A 22,776-nucleotide genomic window follows, 5' to 3' on the forward strand; every position below is an offset into this window, starting at 1 on the left:
CTCCCCTCCGGTTCCCGTTCCGGGGCGCCCGGTGCCGGCGCACGCTGCGCCTTCCCCGGGAAATGGCGGCCCCTCCACGACTCGCCCGGGCAGTCCCGGCGTCGCGCTTTGCGCGGGAAAATGATAAATAATAACACAAACAGGGGCCATAAAAGTAAAGTGGCTGCGGCGTGGGGGAGGGCTGCGCGGCCGGGTGCGGGACGCGGACTCGCGCGCGGCGCGGCGGGTGAGACCGGCCCGCAGCCCCCGGCTCCCAGCCCGCGGTGCAGGGCCCGGTCCGAGCCTGGCCAGGCTGGCATCTTCTCGCGCCCGCGGGTGTCCTGCCCTACCTTTCCTCGAGGGGGCGCCCTCAACTGCTGCCCTCTTTGTTCCAGGTAACAATGGCCAAAGGTCCCTTGGTCCTGCAAGGGTCAGAGGTGAACCTCCCTTCGCTAGTTTAGCATCGCTGTTTGTTCCCTGATTGAACCTGAGGACTGGTCGTTTTGCTGGGGCTTTTTAGCAGCAGCCTCGAGGTGGATGAGGGGATCAAAGCGGAGAAATGGGTTGGGAAACCAAAGCCCTAGTCCCCTGTGTTTAAGGAGTGCAGCGGGCTTGGCTCCTCATTGTGGCGCAGCCCCTGTGGTACAGCGGCGCAGTGCTATCAGTCCAGCCTTGCCCAGTGAGGGGAATTCAAGGCGAGGGCCCGCAGACCCCAGGAGCCCGCGGGGCTCTCATGCCACAGTGGCGAACCATCCCAATACAGTTGCACCCTTCCTGGGCTACGCAGTTGCTACTAAGATGGTTCAGGAGGTGGGAAAAAAAAAAAAAACTTATTAAGAGTGAAAATGACTTAATTTGTATTGTCTTGAAACACAAACTAAGCCACCCATAATTCTCAGTCTGTTCATATTTAACTGGGAGTTATCTCATTCTCCTTTAGCAAACTCTTCTTACATTTAAACTAATTTTATTCAGAGCTCCAAGATTCACTACCATGCCTGTGACTTTTAGAATTCCTTTAGCCTGAGATTATCATATAAATAAATAGAGGGATTGCCCAGTGGGAAGGTTTCTCTCCAATCATATAATTCACGTCTTGGAAATGCTCTTCACTTGTATCTAAATTTCCTCCTGAAATAGACCTACTTTTTTTTGCTCACCTCCGGTTTCCCTGCCCCAGTACAGTTCTGCCTCGCCTGGCTCCATTCATTGTCAGGCTTTAGATATTATTGATGGGTTCCACTATTTGAAAACTATAAGGAATCTAGCCCTGGATCCAGAATGTCCCAAAGAGTCTGACCCTACTTCCTCACCTTTCCTTCTTGTCTACCTCCCAGGGTTTGGAGGCGCCAATGGTGGCTGAGTCCCAGCAGGTGGGACACCCCACCAGCTATTGTCTGACACAACCACTTCTGTTTTTTCTGCCTCCTGCCAGCAAAGCAGGAGGTGAATTCTGTCGTAGGCTACTTTAAATGAAAGATAGCCCTAACTTGTTCAGGGGAAGGATGTGTAAAAATTCAACCAGCTTTCTCAAGAATGTTTTTCATTTTTAAGAAATAACCTGGGCCCGGGGAGATGGCTCAGTAGGATAAGCGCTTGACTGGCAAAAGCAAAGGTTCTAAGTTAAATCCCTGGTTCCGCAAAAAAAAAAAAAAAAGAAAAAGAAATAACCTCAGAGTTAGATGCAATCTTGGTAAATGCTTTGAAAATGTGTAATGCGCAGAGATAAGGAAAAAAAAAAAAAAAAACAAACAACAACAACCCAGTGTGCTCAGAGGTCATTCAGCAAACCTTCAGAGTTCCGATTCCCAAACGCTTCTGAATGGAAGGAGCAGTGCAGAGGTGAGCAAGTCAGTGGCCTTTTCTCACTGAACTGGCAACCCCCAGCCTAGGAGATGAAAATAGAAATGCAGGCAGAACAGAGTGGAAGGTGAAGTTGACACGCTTGTACTGCTGACAGATGTGTAAATACAGCCAATGCAGAGGGCAGGTTAGCATTACTCAGTGCGCACACTGTATAACCCAGCACTCCATTTCTTGGTGTGTGTCCTAAAGAAGTGGATACGTACACTCAGGTCATTGCTGAGTTTTGGTAGTTCCAAAGTTTAAAAATAAAAGCCATAAACAGGAAATAGCCAGAAATAAATGCTGATGTATTTATCTATTTTCTGGAATATTAAGCAGCAGTTGAATGAAACGGGCTGAGGATATAGTTCTGTGGCACAGTGCCTTTCTGGCAAGTGCAAGGTCCTGAGTTCGATTTCCGATACCAAAAAAATAAAGAATGAATGAAACAAATATATATCAAATATATAGCTTTTATATATATGGAGAGAGAAGTCACCAAGGTGCACTATTAATGAAAAAGAGATAAAATGTAAAAGAGTTTCATACCATTCTGTATTATTGATATTAAAAACAATGAGCTAGAAGTAATGGTGCACACCTGTCATCCTCACTACTAGGGAGACTGAGTCAGGAGGATCTCAGATTTGAGACCTGCCTGAACAGCATCGTGAAACTCCCTCAAAATAAAAATTGAGAACTAAATAAAACAAGGGTTGGAGACGTAGTCCAGCAGTAGAACACTCGCCTAACATGTATGAAGCCCTGCCCTCCCGCCCCCCAACCAGGTATTGAACTCAGGCCCTTGCACTTGCCCGGCAAGCGCTTATTCTACCGAGCTCTCTCCCCCACCCCTGAAGCCCTGCTTTTAATGCCCAGGGCCATGCAAAAAAAAAGGAGGGAGAGAAGGAAAAATTTCTGTAAGTTGAAAAATGCCGCATAATTGGGCAGAAAGGCATAGATAACCAGTCAAAGAGACAAGAGTTGGAGGAATCATCAGACAGCACTTCATTTTTTGCAGTGTAATAGATTAAACCCAAGGTCTGGGGCAGGTTAGGCAAGCGCTCCACCCTGGGGCCAAGGAACACCTGTCTCTTGCTGCCTGAGCCTACCAGCCTGCCCCGCAGGCTTGGCTTCAAGGATGAATGAAAAGCGCCAGCGATTTCTTTCATTGCAGTGATTCGGTAAACATTTTAAAGGAGGTATTTACAATAAAGAAAACAGCGAGCCAGTAAAGAAGGAGGTGAATAATAATTATTGGATGAATAGACTGGGAGGTGTTTGCAGGCGTAAAGATTGAACCCAGGCCTTCGCCCTCAGCTACATCCCTGTCCCTTTTTTATATTTCATTTTGGGAACAGGTCTCGCTGAGTTGCCCAGGATGGACTAAAACTTGCGGTCCTCCTCACAGGTGTGTGTCCCCACACCTGGCTTGGAAGTGCTGTTCTGTGAAGAATGTGACAGCTTGAGGATGGGAATTCCCTCTGGGGTATACCCTGGGATGTCCATTAGGGTTGAGTGAGAGGGGGGAAAAGGGAGTATTTGAGAAGCTAATTCATCTCTCCCCCCAAAAAAGTCACAGAAGGAACCTAAAAATGTTTTGAAGCAAAATATTACTCACTAATTTAAGGAATATTTGTTTTTGTTTTGTTTTTGACACATGGTCTACCTGTGTAGTTCAGGCTAGACTTGAGCTCACTGTAAATCACCCAGGCTGGCCACAAATTCTAGTGATTCTCCTGCAAGAATATTTACTGAATGTCAGCTGTGTAGCTGATGCTGTGCTGGATCCCTTAAGGGAAAAAGCAAGCAACAGGGTGGGGAAAGCAGAAAGCGGGAAAAGTAGCCTCAGACCAGGGTTCCAGAAATGGGGGAGGGGCGTGGGCATGGCCTCCCTCACACAGACCTGTTCACACATGCGTCATCCCACACCCACTGCCCGTGCACAGCACACCTTTCATAGTAACTGAAAGTAGGAAGGACTGTCCCTCTAGCCGTAGATTTGTGATTCAGTAAAATCCTGTAGTCCAGTGCTGCGGCAATTGTGGCTCCCAGGCAGATAAATTTAGAGGCAGCAGGGTTAGACTGGGGAGGGCTCACAAGTGCCCAGCGAAGGAGAACATTTACTGTCCCATAGGTGTGGCTAATGTGGCGCTCAGAGTTCCCCTAAGGCTGGAATTTCATCTCCACCCCTTTAAAACCAGCTCCTGAGGTGAATAAGGAGAAAAGTAGTTGCCTTTGAGATGGAGAAACAAATAGGAGTACAAGTAGATAAGCGATAGAAGCGCTGGGTGTGGTGGTGCACATCTGGAATCCCAGAACTCTGGGAAGCTGAGGCAGGAGGATTGCAAGTTTGAACCCCAGCCGTGGCTACATAGTGACTTAGCAGGACCCTGTGTCAAAATAAAAAGGGGCTCGCGAAGTAGCTCAGTGCCCCGGGTTCAAGCCTCAGTACCAGAAGAAGAAGGGGAAGAGGAAGAGAAGGGGGAGGAAGAAGGGGACGACTGCATTTCACAAAAACAGTGCTCTGTAAGGATTTCTTTTTTTGTGTGTGTGCGGAACCGGGGATTGAACTCAGGGCCTTGCGCTTACCAGGGAAGCGCTTATTCCACTGAGCCATCTCCCCCAGCCCCTGTAAGAATTTCTTTTAAAGAAATAAATGTCATAATGTTATTAAATGCTTACTACCTGCCAGGTAAGTACTGTATGCATATTAACTCATTTAGTTCTGAAAAGCACCCCAAAGGTAAGTACTATGAAACCCATCTTTCAAAAACAAAAAGGATTAAGAATATACTGAGAGTCACCCTGTAAGGGACTACTAGCATCCCTGTGATGCTCAGGCTGTATGCATTATAATATTAAAATTACAAAGTAGATGCACATTTGTATTTTAGAAACTTATTTGCATCATTGTTTTCCCAACAAATGAAAGATAAAGACCATCAGATCGAACATAACACTGCACTGTAAACTACCTTGTCACTAAGCATTAAATAAGATCAATTTGGTGGTTTCTCGGAAGCCCTAGTGTCCACAGATCCATCTCACCATCCATCATTCTTCGCCCGACTTATTTGACTAGCATGGTCAGTTTGGAGCCTGGAAGGGATAAGTAGCTCCAGTCTGAATTCTCAGGCTCTTCGAGCGTGTGGACATACCCAGGGGCCGACAGCGTATGGACCCACTCTAGCCAGTCCCTCCTGGAAGACTGTTAGCAGCAATGACTTGGGTTTTTAACCCTAAATGACGAGTCTGACCAATGATTTGGGTTTCTTTTTTTCTAGATATGAGAAGCAGTCCTAATGATACCATTTAGATGCCTAAATTCAGGGCGTTTCCATGACAACAGGACAAAGATATAATAAGATAAAATCAGACTCCTCCTGGAACCCAGACCCTGCGGTCTGTGTGCAGAATTTTATAACTTGTGTCCTGAGCCTTTGCTGCTACTCAGGGATGCATTAAAATTAAATAGTGGTGGTGGCGGGGAACAGAGAGGTAAATTCTGATAATTTAGACCACACCCCCCTAAGTTTTCAGGTGAGGCCGTACTTCATGGGCTCCCCGTCAGAGCGGCAAACTTCCAAATCGATCAGCCTTGTAGGATTTCCATGAAGTAGCAATCATCGATCCCCGAGCCCCACTGCTGCGAGCCTGCACCTTTCCCAGAGCTGCTCTGTAGTCAGCAGCTGAGGTAGCCTTCTTGGGTGCAGACTACACGGTCCCAGAGGCAAAATTAAGCACATTGTGCAGGTCCAAGTTTTCTGTGATTATCGCAGGCGATGAAATAATGACTTCTAAAGAAAGATGCCCTGGGTGTGACATATTCTACCCTGGTTCTGCATCGCTGTGAATGTAATTAACAAATGGGACTGGTAAGCATACTCAGGCAACTGCACAATCTCTTCAACTGGAGAGGCCCTGAGAGGTCCACAGGCGTGACGTCAAGGTTGGAGGAGGGCTGCAAGCCAGTCGAGTCCCCTGGGACCTCCCCTGCTACCAGGACACCCCTGCTCCCATCTGTGCTGTGTGTTAAAGCCTCCATAAACTTGTTCAACCAAAGACGAGTGCTGAAAAATCAGCTGATTTGCCTATAGACTAGACACACAGCTGGTCAGTACCGAGCCAGCCACCTCCTCAGCCCATGGTCACATCCTCTGAGGTCTAGCAGGCTTCACCCACTGAGGGCGTGGTGCCATGTGGCTAGTGTTGAGTGGCCCTTGTAGATACCACCATGGGTCCCACACATGCATAACCACTGAGTGACACTGTGAGTCCCCATCACAGCATGATAGCTTATTCCCACACTGCAGCCAGGCCTGAGGACTGAAGTAGGGAAGACAGGCCAGGGAGGCACAGGCAGGCTGAGGGGGTGGAAGAAGAGGGTTCCACAGCAGCTTAGCCCTCTTTGCAGCTGCCTGTGGTTGGGGCTGGCAACAGGCCCCCGCCCACCTGCGTGCTCATCTTCCTGGGGACCCAGATGTCGCTACAAGCCCCTGGCATATTGGGCAGCACCCACCAACCCTGCATTCCTGACCCCACCCAGCTCCTCACCCCACTTAGAAGCTCGTCTTTGCTCCATCTCCAGCAAGGGGAAGCCAGGACGCCGCAGCTGCCACTCAACTCTGCTCCTCTCCAGAGATGCTGACCTGAGGAAGTAGGAGACGTGGTCCACGGTTCCTATTTGTCAGCTTTCAAAGAGCAAAACCAGAAAAGACCAGGCTGGACCCAGGGAGGATCTTTTTGTTGTTTTCTGTGAATAAATAAATTCAGGAAGAAGAGCTGGGATTTTCTTTTGAGACTCAATAATCAGATTCAAAAACATAAAATTATCATCCATTTCTCATAGTACCCTCAATGGCCAGACATATTTATATTAAAAATATCGTAAGGCAAAAATAAAATTAAAATAACATAAGGCTAATAATGAAGAAGCAAACTACAACAGCAATTGCTTTTTGCTGCCTTAACACCATAGGTCACGTTCAGCAGACTGTCTTGGCCTGCGTGGTAATCCCAGCACTTATGAGGCTGAGGTGGGAGAATCCCAAATTCAGAGCCAGCAAGGACTGTGTCAAGAAAAAAAAATTAAGTAAATAAATAAAAAGGGCTGGGGATATAATTCAGTGTAGCTGGTTCAATCTCCAGTACCACCCCCTCAAGAAAAGGAAAGGAAAGACCATAAATCAGATTCAGCAAAGACAAAACCTGCTAAAAGGTGTCAGGGTCCTGAAGTCCAGGACCCTAAGGTTCCCCACTTCCCCCATGACTCTGGAGTGACTGGACGCTCCACACGCTGTCTGCCTCCAAATCCCACAGGGCGGCTGAACTTGCCACACACTATGAATTGAGAGACTTTAAAAAAAAAAAAAAGGAAATGATTTGTTATCCAGTAGTATAATTTAAATAAATTGCATTAATGCCTGGTTCTCACGGTCATGGTTGGTTAATTTGATGGGAGTGTCATTTTGATGAAATTGTACTTGATACTGCTCTTTACATTATAAATTGTTAATGTGCTTCAACATATAGGACAATGAAATTATTGACTATTCTCACTCAAAGGTGACTGTGGAAGAAAATGGTTTGGAAAGTATTGCTTATGCAATAATGATTTGCCCTTGGAGTTCATAAATGGAAGTGTAATAGAGCAAGTGATTTAGTGGGTATTACCGAAAATGGTTTTTACAGCTACAAAATGATGCTAACAAACTATTATTATTTTAACGCAACACTTAGGGTAACACACCAAAATACATTAGAAATCTATTACACGTGAAGCTGTCTATGAGATTTGGTTCATACTCCTTAAAATATGTTTCTACATATAGTTAATATATTTATATTGAATTCCCTTATGTCCTATTTAGTTTTATTTCATCCCATTTTATTCCCCCAAAGGGTAATTTTGAGCTGACAGAGTAAAGATGCTTCCTTGCAGTGTCTACTTCATTTATCATAAATATTTGCAATATAAAATATTCTGAAGCACAATACCGCGTGTGAGGAAGTAACACAGGCACTGACAATGTAAATAAATGGGATCGATTTCTGCAATTTTAAAACAGTGCACAAATCCATTGGGGGACGACACTATAAATTTCATGCTCACAGACATGTCAGAAAATAGTATTTAAAGTTTCTTAAAACTTCATTTTCATCATTAAAAAGCTATAAGACTTCTTTTTTTTTTTAAGAGCTTTTTATTTATTTATTTATTTATTTTTTTGTGGAACCGGGGATTGAACTCAGACCCTTGCACCTGCCAGGAAAGCGCTTATTCTAATGAGCCATCTCATCAGCCCCTATAAGACTTCTTATTCTAAGTTTAACACACATGCAAGCATTTAGGCCTGTATACTTCTGAAGAGAATAAGTGTAAAAGAGTGTTCTACAATCAGCTGTCCTGGGCTGGCCAAATAGCTCAGCAGATTAAAGTGCCTGCAAGCAGGGTCCGGGGGTTCTATCCCCGGGCCTGCTGTGCCAGCCCACCCCCCGGGATGTGCTGAGATGGTGATTGAGACTGGGCTTTTGGCACACAACTGTAATCCCAGCTCTTGGGAGGCTGTAAACAGGCGAATCACTACAAGTCTGATCTAGTAGTGAGACCCCGAACACCCTGTAGACCCTTCCCTAAAATACAAAAAAATAAAATCAGCTGTCTTGTAACTAGCTCCTCTGGCAAGAGGGTCCCCCAGTGTGACCCATCACACCTGGAAGATAGTATCCTATAGCTGTGGTTTCTGGTCCTCAAATCCTCATTTCTCTCCCCCTCACCCTCTTCCCTGTGTGTCTCCTCACCCTCCCCTCCTCTTTCTCTTCCTTTTTCCTCTTCTCTCTACCTGCTCTCCTTCCCTCTCCCCCACCTTGACTTGACAGTTACAAATGTTTAACCCAGGGTGCTACCAGGTTCTAACGCGCCCCTGTTTGGCTGAGAGTCTGTTCATAGTGTTAGTTTACAGAAGATGAAAATGTTGATGGGAAGCTGAGGCAGGAGGATTGCCCTGAGGTCCAAGCCAGCGGGACTACAAAGGGAGTTTAAGGCCAACCTGAACTGCATAGCAAGAGACTGTCTCAAAAAAAAAGTTGAGAACTTGCTTGAGGCATAAAAAATGGTTCACTGTTTATGTGCTCTTTAAACTTGAAAAAGACCTGATTTGAATTAAGAGAAAACTATCAGTCTAACCCGAATTGTCATGTTAAACTTTAAATAGGGGCCGGGGAGATAGCTCAGTAGAATAAGCGCTTGGGCAAGCGCAAGGGCCTGAGTTCATTCCCCAGTTCTGCCACAAAAAAAAATTAATAATAATAAAAAATAAACTTTAAAGTTTGCAGTTTCTCATCAAAAGCAGTTTATTCTCTAAGGTTAAATGATTAGGGTTTTTCCTTCTGTGGTTATACAGTGTACTATTAAATATTATTTATGGGAATCCCATATGCTTCAATTGTGCAAATACAGCCATGCTGAATTGCATTAATGCATCTTTAACAATCTCTTAATACAAATTTTATATTCTTTGGTTTTCTCCAGGCCAGTTCGTTTCCAATGACTCACCTGGTGATGAAAGTGATCTTAATTTTTTAATGTGACATTATTACTCAATTATGAGACAGTTATTTCTCCTCACCAGCATATTCATTTCTAGGCTAATCTGCAAATGGGGTTTGTCAAGATGTTAAATAAAAATGTCACTTGCAGTTTCCATTTCAAAATGATGGACTGAAACATGTGCTTTCCTTCAGCCTCCCAGCTCTCTAAGAGGCCAGAGAGGTAGTGACAAAGATGCGTAAGGAAATTGACAGCCGAGGCACAGGGTGATTACTATAGATCATCAGCCAATAGGTGACTTCAAGAAACTTCTAGAAGTCTCAAGTGGCACAGGAATGTGCACGCCCTGGCTCAGGGAAGCCACAACTAAGATGAGAGAGACGCCTGAGAGAGCTTCAGCGAAGGTGAGCAGGGTCAGTCCGTGAAGGTCTGTCTCCTGGACTGCTGTGCGAAGTGGCCTAACAATCTGAGGGGTTCCCACTAAAGAAATCTAACAATTACAGGGCATTTCTACAACTTCCAAGGTAGATGTAGCTTTATAAAATAAAGCTCCCCCTTTCCAGCTCTTGGGAGCTCTCATTGCTAACAAGACACCCTAAGGTGATGTCTGGTACTGTCATGCCCTGGACGTACATCCAAAGGTCCCAAGCAGAAGGTGGGCACCTGAAGTAATAGTTAGGAAAAGCTTTTCTTCTGTAATAATCAACTCCATCCTTCATTCTTGTATACAGTGCATAAAAAAGATTGCCAGGCATGTAGGAAAGACACATGAAAGGGAAAGGTGAAAATAAATACATAGAACTGCCTGGATAAAAACAATTTAAAGAACAGAAGGTAATGCTGACACCTAATTAGTTTCAGAGAATCAAAGAGATAGCACACTCAGAAAAGAACAGGATGCTATGAAAAAGGAGCAATCAGAGTAAGAAAGAGCTCTTAGAAATTAAAATATTAACCAAAATCAGATGTCGAAGAGTTAAGGGCTGGGGAAATAGCTCAGTAGAATAAGTGCTTGCCTGGCAAGCACAAGGTCCTGAGTTCAATCCCTGGTAGCACAGAGAAAGACAGACTGACAAAAGTTAAAAAGTAGAAGAGCCTTGGAGGAGCGATTCAAGGGATCTAGCACCCAGATTACAGGCTTGCCAGTCAGGCAAGTGGGTGATGGGAGGGAAACGAAGGGGTGGGGAACTCATCAGATGCCTTAGAGGGGTAAAACAAACTCCAGTGATGGCTTCAGCCTTCAGACCCCAGCTGGCTTGTGGCCGTGTGCTGAGCAGACTGAATGGGGTGGGGGTCAAGAACATCAGTGACTTGAAAATGTTGAAACACAATGCTAACAGTTAACATGCCCTGCTGAATGGTAACCCAGGGTGAGTCAGCTAACCCAGTTCCATTTGGGTAAGAAAACAAGGTGTGTCGCCCTCTACGTCCTCTGAAGAGTTACATAAGGAAGATAACCGCGAACTGAGAGAAGCCGACAGGGACGTCGTGGGGTCAGGGAGGAGGAGCAGGGAAGAGATCCCAGGATGAATTCTGGGCAAAATGGTTTCCGTCCCAAAGTCAGCGGGCCGCGGGGAGGCCGAGGCCCCTGGGAGGACTCAGCCCTGGGAGACCAGTATCACAAAGCCGGGTGATTCTGAGGCTGTGGTGGTGGCACATGTTTCTTTCATCAACAAGAACAAAGAGAAGTATAGTCTGACCTTACTGCTCACTGGTCACATATTTGCAAATTTTCTTGCTGGTTAAACTTTATTTGTAACTCCGAAGTTAATATTCATGACGCAATGGCTGTCATCTAAGGACCCCCGTGTACAAGGCAGCAAGTTTGCCTGTCCCTCGGTGCCCCTTCCCAGGTTGGGATGAGCAAGGTCCCCGCCCACCGCTGCACCTTCCACTCAAGTCCTCTTTACAGTCTGTGCAGCGTCCTGTTTACTCTCATTTTTGTGATTTTTTTGTCGTTGTTGCTGTTCACTGCTAAAAATGGCCCAGAAGCATAGTGCTAAATAGCTGCCTCACAGTCCTAAGCAGAAGGAGGCTGTAATCTGCCACATGGAGAAAACACGGGAGATAGATAGGCTTTACTCAGGTGTGAGTTACAGTACTGTTCACCACTCAGCTCTGTGGGGGAACCAGCAAGGTACACTAAATAAGATGACTTTTGATATAAATAAGTAAATAATGGAAACACACCTAACAAGGTTATGGGGCTGGCTGTGAAGATCAGGGGTAGAAAATCCCCTCACATGTGGGAAACACTGGGTTACATCCCCAGCAAGGAAACACACAGGATTATGTGCAGTTGGTTGAGCAAAATTAACCAGAACAAGGGCCAACCAGATAGCTCAGGAGACTAAAGCGCCTGCTTAGACAAACACAGTGACCGGAGTTTGATCTGCGGTGTGCTGTGCTGGCCCCACCTCCGGGCCATGCTGAGCCAGCAAATGAGGCTGGGTGTGGTGGCATGCACCTAGAATCCCAGCACTTGGGAGGCTGAAAGCCGGAGGATCATTATGAGTCTGAGTTGTGTAGTGAGACCCTGTAGACCCTGTGCTAAATCCATAAAAATAAATACATAAAATTAAGCTGAACCTAAACCTGAGGGGAAGTAGGAACTGAGACGATGTGTGTTCATGTCCCAACTCCATATGCAGAATATGGTCATCGTGTACTGTAACCAGGTGCTAAGAACGATTTTCAGATTTTAAAAAGAACCTAAGACTTTGTTACCTCTAGAAGCAAGGGTTTGGTAGTCATTGATTCCATGTTTAAGCTACTTTTAGAATATGCTTACCGTGTGTAAGAAAAATCAAGTGTAGTTAGGTGGAGAGGAAATGCTGTAAGAAAATTATGGTCCCCGTGGGAAGCCATTGAAATGCGGAATGATTTTGAAAGCGGCCCTGTTCTTGAGGCTAAGACACAGGGATCTTGGCGCCCATCCCAGGTGAGGAGATGTGACGGCCACAGCCTACTCTCGTCTGAGGGAAATTACCTCAATAAAGTATTAATTGCACAAACACTGCCTCATAGCACTTAATTTTCAAAATAAGCCTAGGGCAAAATGTGGGTGATTGCATTGTGATGATAGGACACAGCATCGAATGTCAGAGGGGGAGGTGAAATGGCAGGAGGAGGGTCAGGAGCAACCAGGGCTGCCACATCCGGGGCTCCTATGCGCAGGGTGTGAGAGACGCCCGGAGTTCGTGGAGTCAGAAACACAGATGGAGACCGACTGTAAGGTTCCTGAGCAGTCCATGGGTGAAGTAAAAATGAAAAATATAACTGTCTACCGTTGGAAAAGGACAGGCTAAATTCTCCTCCTCCTTAGGTGCAGAGACTGGGAAAATGAAAGGAGGGAGAAAAAGAAGCATAAGCTAGGATTTAAAGGCAGCCATCAGAACTAAAGATACAAGTTGTTTTCATGTAGGATACAGTGTGGTGCACACCCTAGCGCTAGGGAGACTGAGGCAGGAGGCTGCTGCAGGTTTGAGGCCAGCCTGGACTACATAGTGAGGCCCCATCTCAAAGAATTAAAAAAAAAAAAAAAAAATGTTACATGCAGTTGCTCCAGATCTGAGATCAGAGGTAGAAAGAGTAGAGTAGGAATCTGTTGCTTTTATTTTGTGCATTTCTCTACCTTTCGTGGTTTTTTAGCTACATGCATGTATTGCTTAGCTTTAAAGATAAATTCAGTTTTTAAGTAACACCTTTAACTGCTTTCCTTGTTTTAGGGTAACCATAGATAAAATGTAACTACTGATATTCCTTGACTTACTTGGAGATAACCTTGATTATGTCCCAGTAAGACCATCATGAGTTGAAAGTGTCCTAACTCAAAACCACACTGAGTGCATACAGCGTCCCTAGTGTCCCACCCTAGCAGTGCTGCACAGTGCAGGACCTCGGCCTTTCCCCTGACGATGGTGTGGCTGACTGGGAACTTCAGCTCACTGCCAATTCAGATCCAAATTCAGATTTTTTTCAGTACTGAGGATCTAACCCAGGGCCTTCTGCACGCTAGACAGGTGCTCTACCGCGGAGCTACAGCCCAAGACTGTGGATGGCTTTCATACCATTCTGTCTTGAGCTTGATAAGTATGCCCTACCAAAGTACCAGCTGGCCACAAAGTAAAATACGCCTGAATTAGAAGAAGAATATCACTGTTCATTTGTGATTAGCTGCAGTAGGTGTTGTACATGATCTGCGTGTCTGTTGGGTACCACGCAGATTTTGAGAACTTGGAAACAGACTGGCCACTGCCACCTTCAATTGCTGTTCCATATTGGTTTTTACTGAGTACTTTTTACCGCAGAGATAGAAAAGGCCCTGTCTTTACAAAGCTACGGCATCATCAAACAGTGCAATCTGGAGCGGAGTGGCGGGTTGTGATGGGGTCCAACAGAGGGAAGGAACTGAGCACTAGAGCCACCCTTCACCATCCCGCTGAGCTCCCTGTGGCCCGCAGAGTGGCATCCACAAGAAATTTCATTATGGTTTACTGCTGTCTTTAACATGGTTTACTTGTTTTCCAATGCAACTTCTTTGCGAGATATTCAAGGAGAAGAGTCAAGCAGATTCCACAATATCTAATACAGTTTCTTATTCTATCTCAGACATTCCAGAAATACCACCTTTCAGGGACACTATGATGTCACCGATTGCACAATGCATACCAATTTCTAGACATAGTAAAATGTTTTTAAGAAAGCATATCATAAAAATCAGTGAAATACAGTAGTTGTTGGAATAGGCCAGAGTGAGTTTATGGCTCCTGCCTCAGTCCATGCTGCAATTTCATATCTACCCTGCATTATCCATAAAATCTAACTCGTTGGTGTCCAAGGGGCTTAAAACCCGATCCTAGAAATAAATCCTAGAACAGCAGAGTGTGAACGTGCCCTCGGTCCCAGCACACACACCAGTCACGCCACGCTGCACTGTGCGCCCTGGGAAGGACGGGAAGGGGTGGGCAGCCTGAATTCCTCCTTTGCCCTGCATCTGGAGCTTTATGTTCCTGGCCTCCATCTTTACAGTACTCAAAACTCGTTTGGAGAGTAATTATGAGACTTTACGCCTTGGGCTCTGGGCCTTGTGCAACACAGATCTAAGTTTTACCTGGTTCCTAAAGAACACCCTTCCCCTCCCCTGCCCTGGGTGGGAGGACAAGACTGCCCCGTGTAGCTTTTTTGTCCCCAGGGGACCCTGCAAAATGTGTGTGGTGCCTCAGAGGTCTTCATGCAGCTACATTCCTTCTTCAAAAGTACTCAATCATAACGTGTTGTCGTCCTTAGCTTTCCCTAAGCAGAGCAAAACAGCGTCTGAGTAGATAGTAAATAAATGCAGACATATAAGTGTCAAATTGAAACACATTTCCACATGCATCATAATGGTTCTTTTCTCCTTATACAGGAGACCAACCAACATGGAGACTCAGATTCACAGGAAGTCGATAAAACCCCATCCAAGTGTTTTGTCTTGCTTTGTTTCCTTTTCTTTTCTTTTACACAGGGTCTCCCTATGCAGTTTGGGCTGGTCTTGAACTCATTATGTAGCTCAGGCTTGGCCTCCAACTCAGAGGTCCTCCTGCATGGTAAGATAATAGGCACTGCTGCGCTGGGACCTGTCTAACTTTTTAACTCTTGATTTCCTAAAACTGAATAAAATGCAAAGAAGGGGAAGGCTAGAAGGAAGTTAGGGATTATAATTTCTCTTCCCTCCAAGCAGAGCCCAGCATAGGCTGAGGGAGGAGGGTGTCTTAGCAAGCAGGGTCTTCTTTTTTTTTTGGTAGTGGGGACCAAATGTAGGACCTTGCCCTTTGGCACTTGCCAGGCAGGCACTTATGCCACTGAGCTATCTCCCCGGCTCTAAGCAGGATCTTCTGAGTGGTCCCTAACACTTGCTAGTGGCTCCAACATACGGCCCCCAGTCAGTCCCTCCCCAGTTTTCCCCAGGGTTACTTGGGTGTGGTCTGGACCTCACAGTCCTGTACCCCTGGAGGACACAGGATGTGGCTGCCTGGTTACTTTAGGACAGAGCCATGTTTCAAAAGATGGGCACCTCGCCTAGTACAGTCTCCAATCCCGGAAAGCACATCAATCCAGATCACAGACCTAACCTGGGGCTGTGAAGACAGAGTCTTGGTGTAAAGGACTATGTTGTTTTTGGTTGTCTTCCCCTCCCATGGGAAACTGAGCTCAGGACTTTACACTTGCCAGACAGCTACTGCATTGCTCAGCTATATTCTTGGCCCTAAAGACCATTTGTGATGTCCCTAATTTAGGTCTCCTTTTACAATTTGTGGCTGTTTTTTTCCTACTTGGTCCCATCTTGATTTTCCTTACTTAGCTGCTTTATCTTTGTATTTTAAGCCTTAGTCCCTTAAAGTCACTTGGCTTTTCTTCTACTACAGGTTCTGATTTCTAATTTTGAGGGCAGTATCTGTCTCCTGGGGGGTAAATACTGAGGAAGTCCTAAGGCGGCTTTATCCTGCACACCTAGCTGTTGTGTTTGAGAAAGATGTGTATGAGCGCATGGGTATGCAGTGTTTCCACCCTTGTGACCATCATTCTGTGGCGATAGAAAGGTGGAGGGAGATTGTGGCACTCCACGTGCACAGGGCATGTCCACCCAGTGATGGCTTTTCAGGTGGTTTCCTTGGCAACAGACTTGCTAATCCTGCCCACACAGAGACACATACTTACCAGTAACTGAAAAAAGCACATAATTGGTTTTGTGCAGCTACTAGAATATTGCTGTAACCTGCACCAGTGCTGAACTCTTCAGAACCAACTTCTTAAGGGGACCGAGCACCTCTTCCAAAATTTTGAAAAATGTTTGCATTTCAGGAGAATCAAAGTGTCCAGAAGGACCTCAGGAGCCAGGTAGCCACCTCCCCTGTTGTACAGATAGATCTGAGGCCAGGTAAATGACACAGGAGTTCCTGTCCCTGGTCTTGGTGCATCCCACTCTACCAAGACCCTGAGCTTGAGCCCCACCCCCCAGCTAGCAAGCATGCAGTGTGGGGACAAGGACAGCTTAGCATTGCTGTGTGTTCCCTCTCCTCCAGCACGGCAGGGAGTACACCACATGTTTGCCAGTGCCTGACCCCAGTGTCCTCGGCACCATCATATTGATGGATAACATGCTGAAACACAGGAGGGCATCTCTTGCCAGCGACCCGTGAGTGGGGGCAGCCTCAGGCATCAGGAACATGGAGAACCTGGAAGTTACAAACATCCCATATTGTTTTGTCCCTGTGTTTTATAGTCAAAGAGACAACATTCACTGGGCATGGTGGCACATGTCTGTTATCGCAGCACTCGGAGGCTGAGGCAGGGTGATCAAGCCTTTGAGCCCAGGCTGGGCAAATTAGCAAGACCCTGTCTCAAAAGTCTGGGCACACAGGTCGGCGCAAAGGCCCTGGGATCAATCCCCAGTACTATCTTTGCTTATATTTGACTAATGAAATTCTTCAGTGGTAAAAAACACATAAAAGTAGGGGACTAACAAGTACATATAAGCATTTAAAAATAACATGTGAAGTGTGTACTAAATGCCCTCAGCACATGTCACACCTCAGGAATAAGTGAGCATTGGGAATGGGGCTGCCTCGTTCCAGCATCTAGAACGCGCCCCTGACAGGAGGATGCATAGAAACCCAACTATGTTCACACCTTCACTCAGATTAAGTAAATCTCAGTTTTTGTATCCATTTCCTACTAGCTGTGCATTTGCCCATAGTTTTAGCCCCTTTCTTGGACATTGTCACGGTCATCTTGGCTGTGGGTTAAGATGACACAGAATAGGAATCCATTTCAGCAGATAGAATTGATTTCAACTTAGTTTGACTTTCTTGTTTTCCATCTCCAGAAGAATGCTGTTGCCCTGAAGCAGAGTGTGGGCTCCTAACACATCTCCTGGAACGTGCCTGTTGTGTTCACTTCTGTATTGTTTATTTGTCCTTTGTAACTTACTGTTACTTGTTCTGAATTATATTGCATTTTCATTTTGGCCACAGCACTCCCTCAACCAGCAGTCCAAGCCCACCCGAGTCCGATACTTTTCCCTACATTATTTTTAGCCTTATAAGGACTGTGCCCAGGAGGATAGAGCGACTGTACCGTCACACAGAAGACAGCTTCCTAAGTAATGATGCATCGTAGACCCTGACCCTGGGGGTGTGGTACAGAAGCCTCTTCGTGCTGACATGAAATTTCTCCCCCAAATCAATCCAGATTCCCAGCTCCCAGGAGCAGCAGCTTAGGTTATGTTATGGCTTTCATTTGCTATGTCTGGTTACTCTGCAAAAGCATGTGCAGTAAAACCTCCCCCTCTGGCCTGCATCTGCTCTTTAAAACACTACAGTGTTGGAGAGTCCAGCAAAGTGTTTCCATCTAAGCAAAGTACATCAGGCCCAAGTCCTGTCCGTCAAAGCAGTGGCGCATGCTCAGCTTCTTGGGAGGCTGAGGCAGGAATCTTGCTGGCTGATTCCGAGGCCCATCTGGCAACACCATGAGACCAGGTTTCAACAAATAAACTAAAAGCTGGGGAGGTAGCTCAGCAGTCTAAGCACCTGCTGGCTAGCACAAGAACCCAGGTTCAATCCCTGGTACCACATGTCATGCCCACCCCAGAACCCATTCTGGCCCTGAAACCAGGTGTGGTGGGATTACACCTGTAATCCCAGCGATGGGGAGGCTGAGACAAGAGGATCACTACCAGTCCAAGCTGTGTAGCAAGACTCTGTACTAAATTATTTTTTTAAAATTAAAATAAACCAATCACACACACCCTAAACCAATGCAGGAGTCTGTCTCCTCCTGCCCTACCACGTCCTGCTCTCTCTGATCCCTTGCCTTTGTCATCTAAGGACCCAGTGATCATCTTGGGCACCCCAGTAATCCTGGGTGACCACCTCAGCTCAAGACCCTTGGCACCATCGCATTTGCAAACTCCCTTGGCTGTATAAAGTAACAGCCACAGGTCCTACGAGAAGAAAGCAGACATCTCTGGGGATGTCACTCAGCTGACCACAGGACCACGACCTCACTGTCCATGACAGTTTCCTGTGACCACCCAGATCTGGCCAGTTCTGCATGGCAGGGGTGTTTGTGGGTGGGCCTGCAGGTGCCCTGCAGTGACCCACAGCCCAGCTTTCCCCCAGCATGCCAGCCGGGTCTCTGCCCCTCCGCTGGGCAGCCAGACCTGTCACAGCAGCATCCCAGGACAGTACATGTTCCCATTCTTTCCTTTACAGCATTGTTGCGGTGTTGGGAACCCAGGTGTCAGCAAGCTGAGAGGGAAACTGAGGCAAGATGTCTGGCCGGAGCGGGAAAAAGAAAATGTCCAAGCTGTCCCGGTCAGCACGGGCCGGAGTCATCTTCCCGGTGGGCAGGCTGATGCGTTACCTGAAGAAAGGGACATTCAAGTACCGGATCAGCGTGGGTGCCCCTGTCTACATGGCGGCGGTGATCGAGTACCTGGCAGGTAATGCAAGCCCCGAGGGCCAGGCGGGGGCCAAGTCACCTGTGCCTGGCTCAAGGACACGGCGGGTGGTGACAGGGTCCACGTGACCTGTGTGCTCATGGAGCATCTGCTAGCTTCCAGGAAGAGCAGAGGGCGTAGGAAGGACAGAGATCAGTACAGAGCACAGAGGAGCCCCGGGGAGGGCCCTTCCTGCCCTCCCCTGGATGAGATGTGCCTCGCTTAAGCAAGCGCAGTACACAAACCATCTAGGACCCTAGAGAAGAGAAACTACCAGGAGGGCTTTGCAAAAGTGGATCCTTGGGGCTGGGGAGATGGCTTAGTAGAATAAGCACTTGCCTGGAAGCACAAGGGCCTGAGTCCAATCCCTGGCTCTGAAAAAAAAAAAAAAAAGTGGATCCTTATTTTAAATCAACTTGCTCCTTCCACGTCACTTTTCCTTGCTGGGGTAATGGTGAGCATCTGTAATGTCAGTACTTAGGAGGCTGAGCAAGGAGGGTCATGAGTTCAAATCCAGCCTGGTTTATATAGTGAGACAGTCTCAAAAAAAGAAATCAGTTTTCCTAATTTTTGTATGACAACCAGGATTCAAGGTCCATCAGTAATGCCCCTCTCAATATCAAGGCATTCTTAGATGATTCCGTGGAGGCTCTGATTTTGCCCCTCTTTACTGAAATGGTCATTTTTCTGTGGGGACATACCCTGTTGTTAAGTATTTTTTTCACTAAAAGGTAAGATTTTGAGTGTGTGTGTGTGTGTGTGTGTGTGTGTGTGTGTGTGTGTGTTATATCTAGTTAGCTTTTCTTAGTTGTTTTATAGTTAAACAGAAACCAAGCTTCATGGTATTAAGGCTTCTATTTAAGAAACATATATAGGGGCCGGGGAGCTGGCTCAGTGGAATAAGCACTTGCCTGGCAAGCACAGTGGCCTGAGTTCAATCCTTGGTTCCTCAAAAAAAAAAAAGAAAAGAAAAGAAAAGAAACATATATAGAAATAAAGTATATATGAGTTTGGCATGCTGGCACACTCCTGTAAATCCTAGCACTCAGGAGGCTGAGGCAGGAGGATTGCTGCAGGATTGACCCAACCTGGGCTACATAGTGAGTTCAAGACCAGCATGAACTACATAGTGAGACCCTGGCTTAAATGAGGGGGAAAAAAAGGTAAAACTCTTGAAAACACAGAGACAGGCAAGGACTTCACAACCAAAACCCCAGTTGCACAGAAATAATACCTAGAATCAACAAATGGGATTGTATCAAATTAAAAACATTCTACATAGCAAAAGAATCAAGAAATAGAATGAACTTGAATCTGTACTTCCGATTTGATTTGAAACTGTCTCATTGCTATCTGTTTATCAATAAAATTTTGAAAAAAAAAAAAAAGAAATAGAGTGAACTGACAACCTACAGAATGGGAAAAACTTCACCGGCTATTCCTAGAAAGAGGACTAATATCTAAAATGTATCAACAACTCAATTAGATTCCCTCCAACATAAATGACAATCAAAAAACTGAAAAACAGAAACAATCAGCCAGGCGTAGTGGCGCACGGTGTAATCCCAGCACTTGGCAGGATGAGGCAGGAGGGTGGGTATGAATTCGAGGACAGTCTCGGCCACACAGTGAGTTCAGGACTTTGCAGCCTGGGGCTGGAGACCAGAGCTTGTTCGGAGTGCGTTTCCTGGCTGTATCACCAGGGTCCGACTCACTGGGTTTGAGGAAGGACCAAGAAATGGGCTGGGGAAATTTCCCTGCTCAGCTCGTGGAGGGCCAGGAAGGACTTTGAGACCAGTCGACAGAGCTTCAAAACAACCCAGGGAGGCCAGAAGAGGCCGGGCAGCCCTCAGAGCCCTCAGCTTCCGAGAGATGAGCTGGGATTCCAGGCCCCCTGCCGCAAGCTGGGCACTTGGTGCTATCCTGACATGCGCTGGTTTTTCAATAATGAAAATAAGTAAGTATGCATTTCCAGTGTCACCATTTGGCAAGACTCTGAGCTTCAGTACATGCACAAAATGTAACCTTTTATTTTTGAAAGGAGTTGTTATTTTGAGACAAAGTCTTGCTATATAATTCCAAACTGGCCTTGAATTTGCTGTGTAGCCCAGACTGGCCTCAAACTCACAGCAGTCTCCCGCCTCAGCCTCCACAGTACTGGGATTACAGGCGTGTGACCACACCCAGGTACAAAATGTGTCATGAGTCCCCAGCCTCTCCATTACTCAGCCAGGTGTGTCAGATGGAGAAGCTTGGGCAGTCCCAGCCTTTCTGCTGCCATATTTGCTGAATGTCTGTGTGTCTGAGCACACAGCAGTCCTCACACTGGGAGGCTGGGGACAGAACTGGCCATGGGCAGGAAAGGTGAGGCTGGCAGGGCGGAGTCACCTGCAGAGAAGGTGAGGTTGGCCTTCCCAGGCCAGGCCTGTCCTCACTGTGTCTTCTCCCTCTCCTCTGTTCTCCCCTCCACGCTCAGGCTGGACTTGAGCAGATACAGGCTTAGATCAGTTCAGACCTGTACTTCACTTTGCCAGCGCTGGTAAATGAACTAGTGGCTGTTCCTGGAGTGTGAGATGCTCTAGTTTGCCAGGCGAGGTAGTGTGTGTCTGTAACCTCAGCACTTCGGGAGGCTGAGGCAGAAGGATCACAGATTCAAAGCCGTGGCCCGAGCAACTTGGTGACATAGTGAGACACTGACTCAGAATTTAAAAAGAAAAATTAAAGTGGGGGTGGCAGCGTTTGAGCTCAGTACTCAGGAAATAATTCTTTAAAAAGAAACTCTTTTTCATGTCCCACTGTTAGGGGCTCATAAAACCATTCGGGCAAGGTATAAATGACATTCTGTGAAGGTGGTGTATTTTCAGGCTAAATTTGCATTTTAATGAGACAAGGAATTTAAATCTGAATTTCACTGATTTTAATCACATCAGTGGAACTAGAGGCCACATTGAGTACATGTGCGAGGGAGTTGTTATTCAAAGGGACATCAACTGAGTTGTTGAAAGAGGGGGGCTCAAAGTGCAGAAGCTGCCTGTTCCCCTTGCAATGACCTTCACATTTGTGCACAAATCCTGACTGATGCCACCTTTAGATCTGGTCTTCAGGATGTAGGCACAGAAGCCTATTTGGTCCACCTCGGCTGGGCACAGAGCCTATGGGGAGGCCGTTGCTAAACGCATAGTAATGAGATGGGGTGCATAATGAGAAGAGTTTTAGGAAGTCTGGGGAGCAGAGGTGGGGAAAGGCACTACCTCAGGAAAACAGGTCCTCAAGATTTAAAGCAGGTTCTTAGCCCTGGTCTTTCTCAAGTCAATGAGTTGCAATCCTGGTGCTGTGTCCAACCTGTAGGGATGCTGGGGTACGTTCAAGCTGCCCTCAGACGATTCCGATGGGCAGCCAGCATGGGGGGTTAGGAGGACTTAACTAGGTTCAGAAGGGCTGGCTGAGGTAGGGCAAGATGGATGAGGAGGCGGGGAGGGGGAGGAAATGTGTGGACCCTCCAGGAGCTAAGCAGGTGCTGGTGCCCAGGGCAGTGAGAGACAAGGGACAAGAAGGGCAGAGAGACAAGGGCTGGATTCTGGCGGCCCCTGGGCCTTGTGGAGGATGTGCACATTTTACACACACAGCTGGGGTATTGAAGCCAGAGCTGACTTTGGGAGCGTTAGGTAGAGAACCATTGGCAGGGAGCAGGGTGAGTGGCCCTGAGGCCCGTGGGCACTGTTCAGGTTCACTGTGGGAACAGCTTGGGCTAGGGGTGCACTGAGGGGAGGGTGAGAAGAAACCCCATCTGGGGGAATCAGCTCTGCACACCACCAGCTAGGCAGGTAGGCAGGGGGACAAGGATGATGCTGGTCTCCAGGCTTAGCCTGGCTGCTTTCTCCCAGGCCGGGCTGCATGGGCTGCAGTGTGGACATGTGGA

The 22,776-nt window shown here is 46.8% G+C and overlaps 1 protein-coding gene across 1 annotated transcript in view; it reads left to right on the forward strand.

The window, feature by feature from the left end:
- LOC101584453 (core histone macro-H2A.2) overlaps positions 1-22,776 on the forward strand; it is a 61,967-nt gene that overhangs the window by 1,044 nt on the left and 38,147 nt on the right. The window contains exon 2 of the mRNA XM_004623967.1: positions 18,631-18,860. Within this exon, the coding sequence (XP_004624024.1) occupies positions 18,689-18,860 (172 nt within the window). The 5' untranslated portion in view covers positions 18,631-18,688. The remainder of the gene's footprint in view (positions 1-18,630; positions 18,861-22,776) is intronic.

The sequence above is a fragment of the Octodon degus genome, unplaced genomic scaffold, assembly GCF_000260255.1.
Source record: "Octodon degus isolate 3935 unplaced genomic scaffold, OctDeg1.0 scaffold00005, whole genome shotgun sequence".
Lineage (NCBI taxonomy): Eukaryota > Metazoa > Chordata > Mammalia > Rodentia > Octodontidae > Octodon > Octodon degus.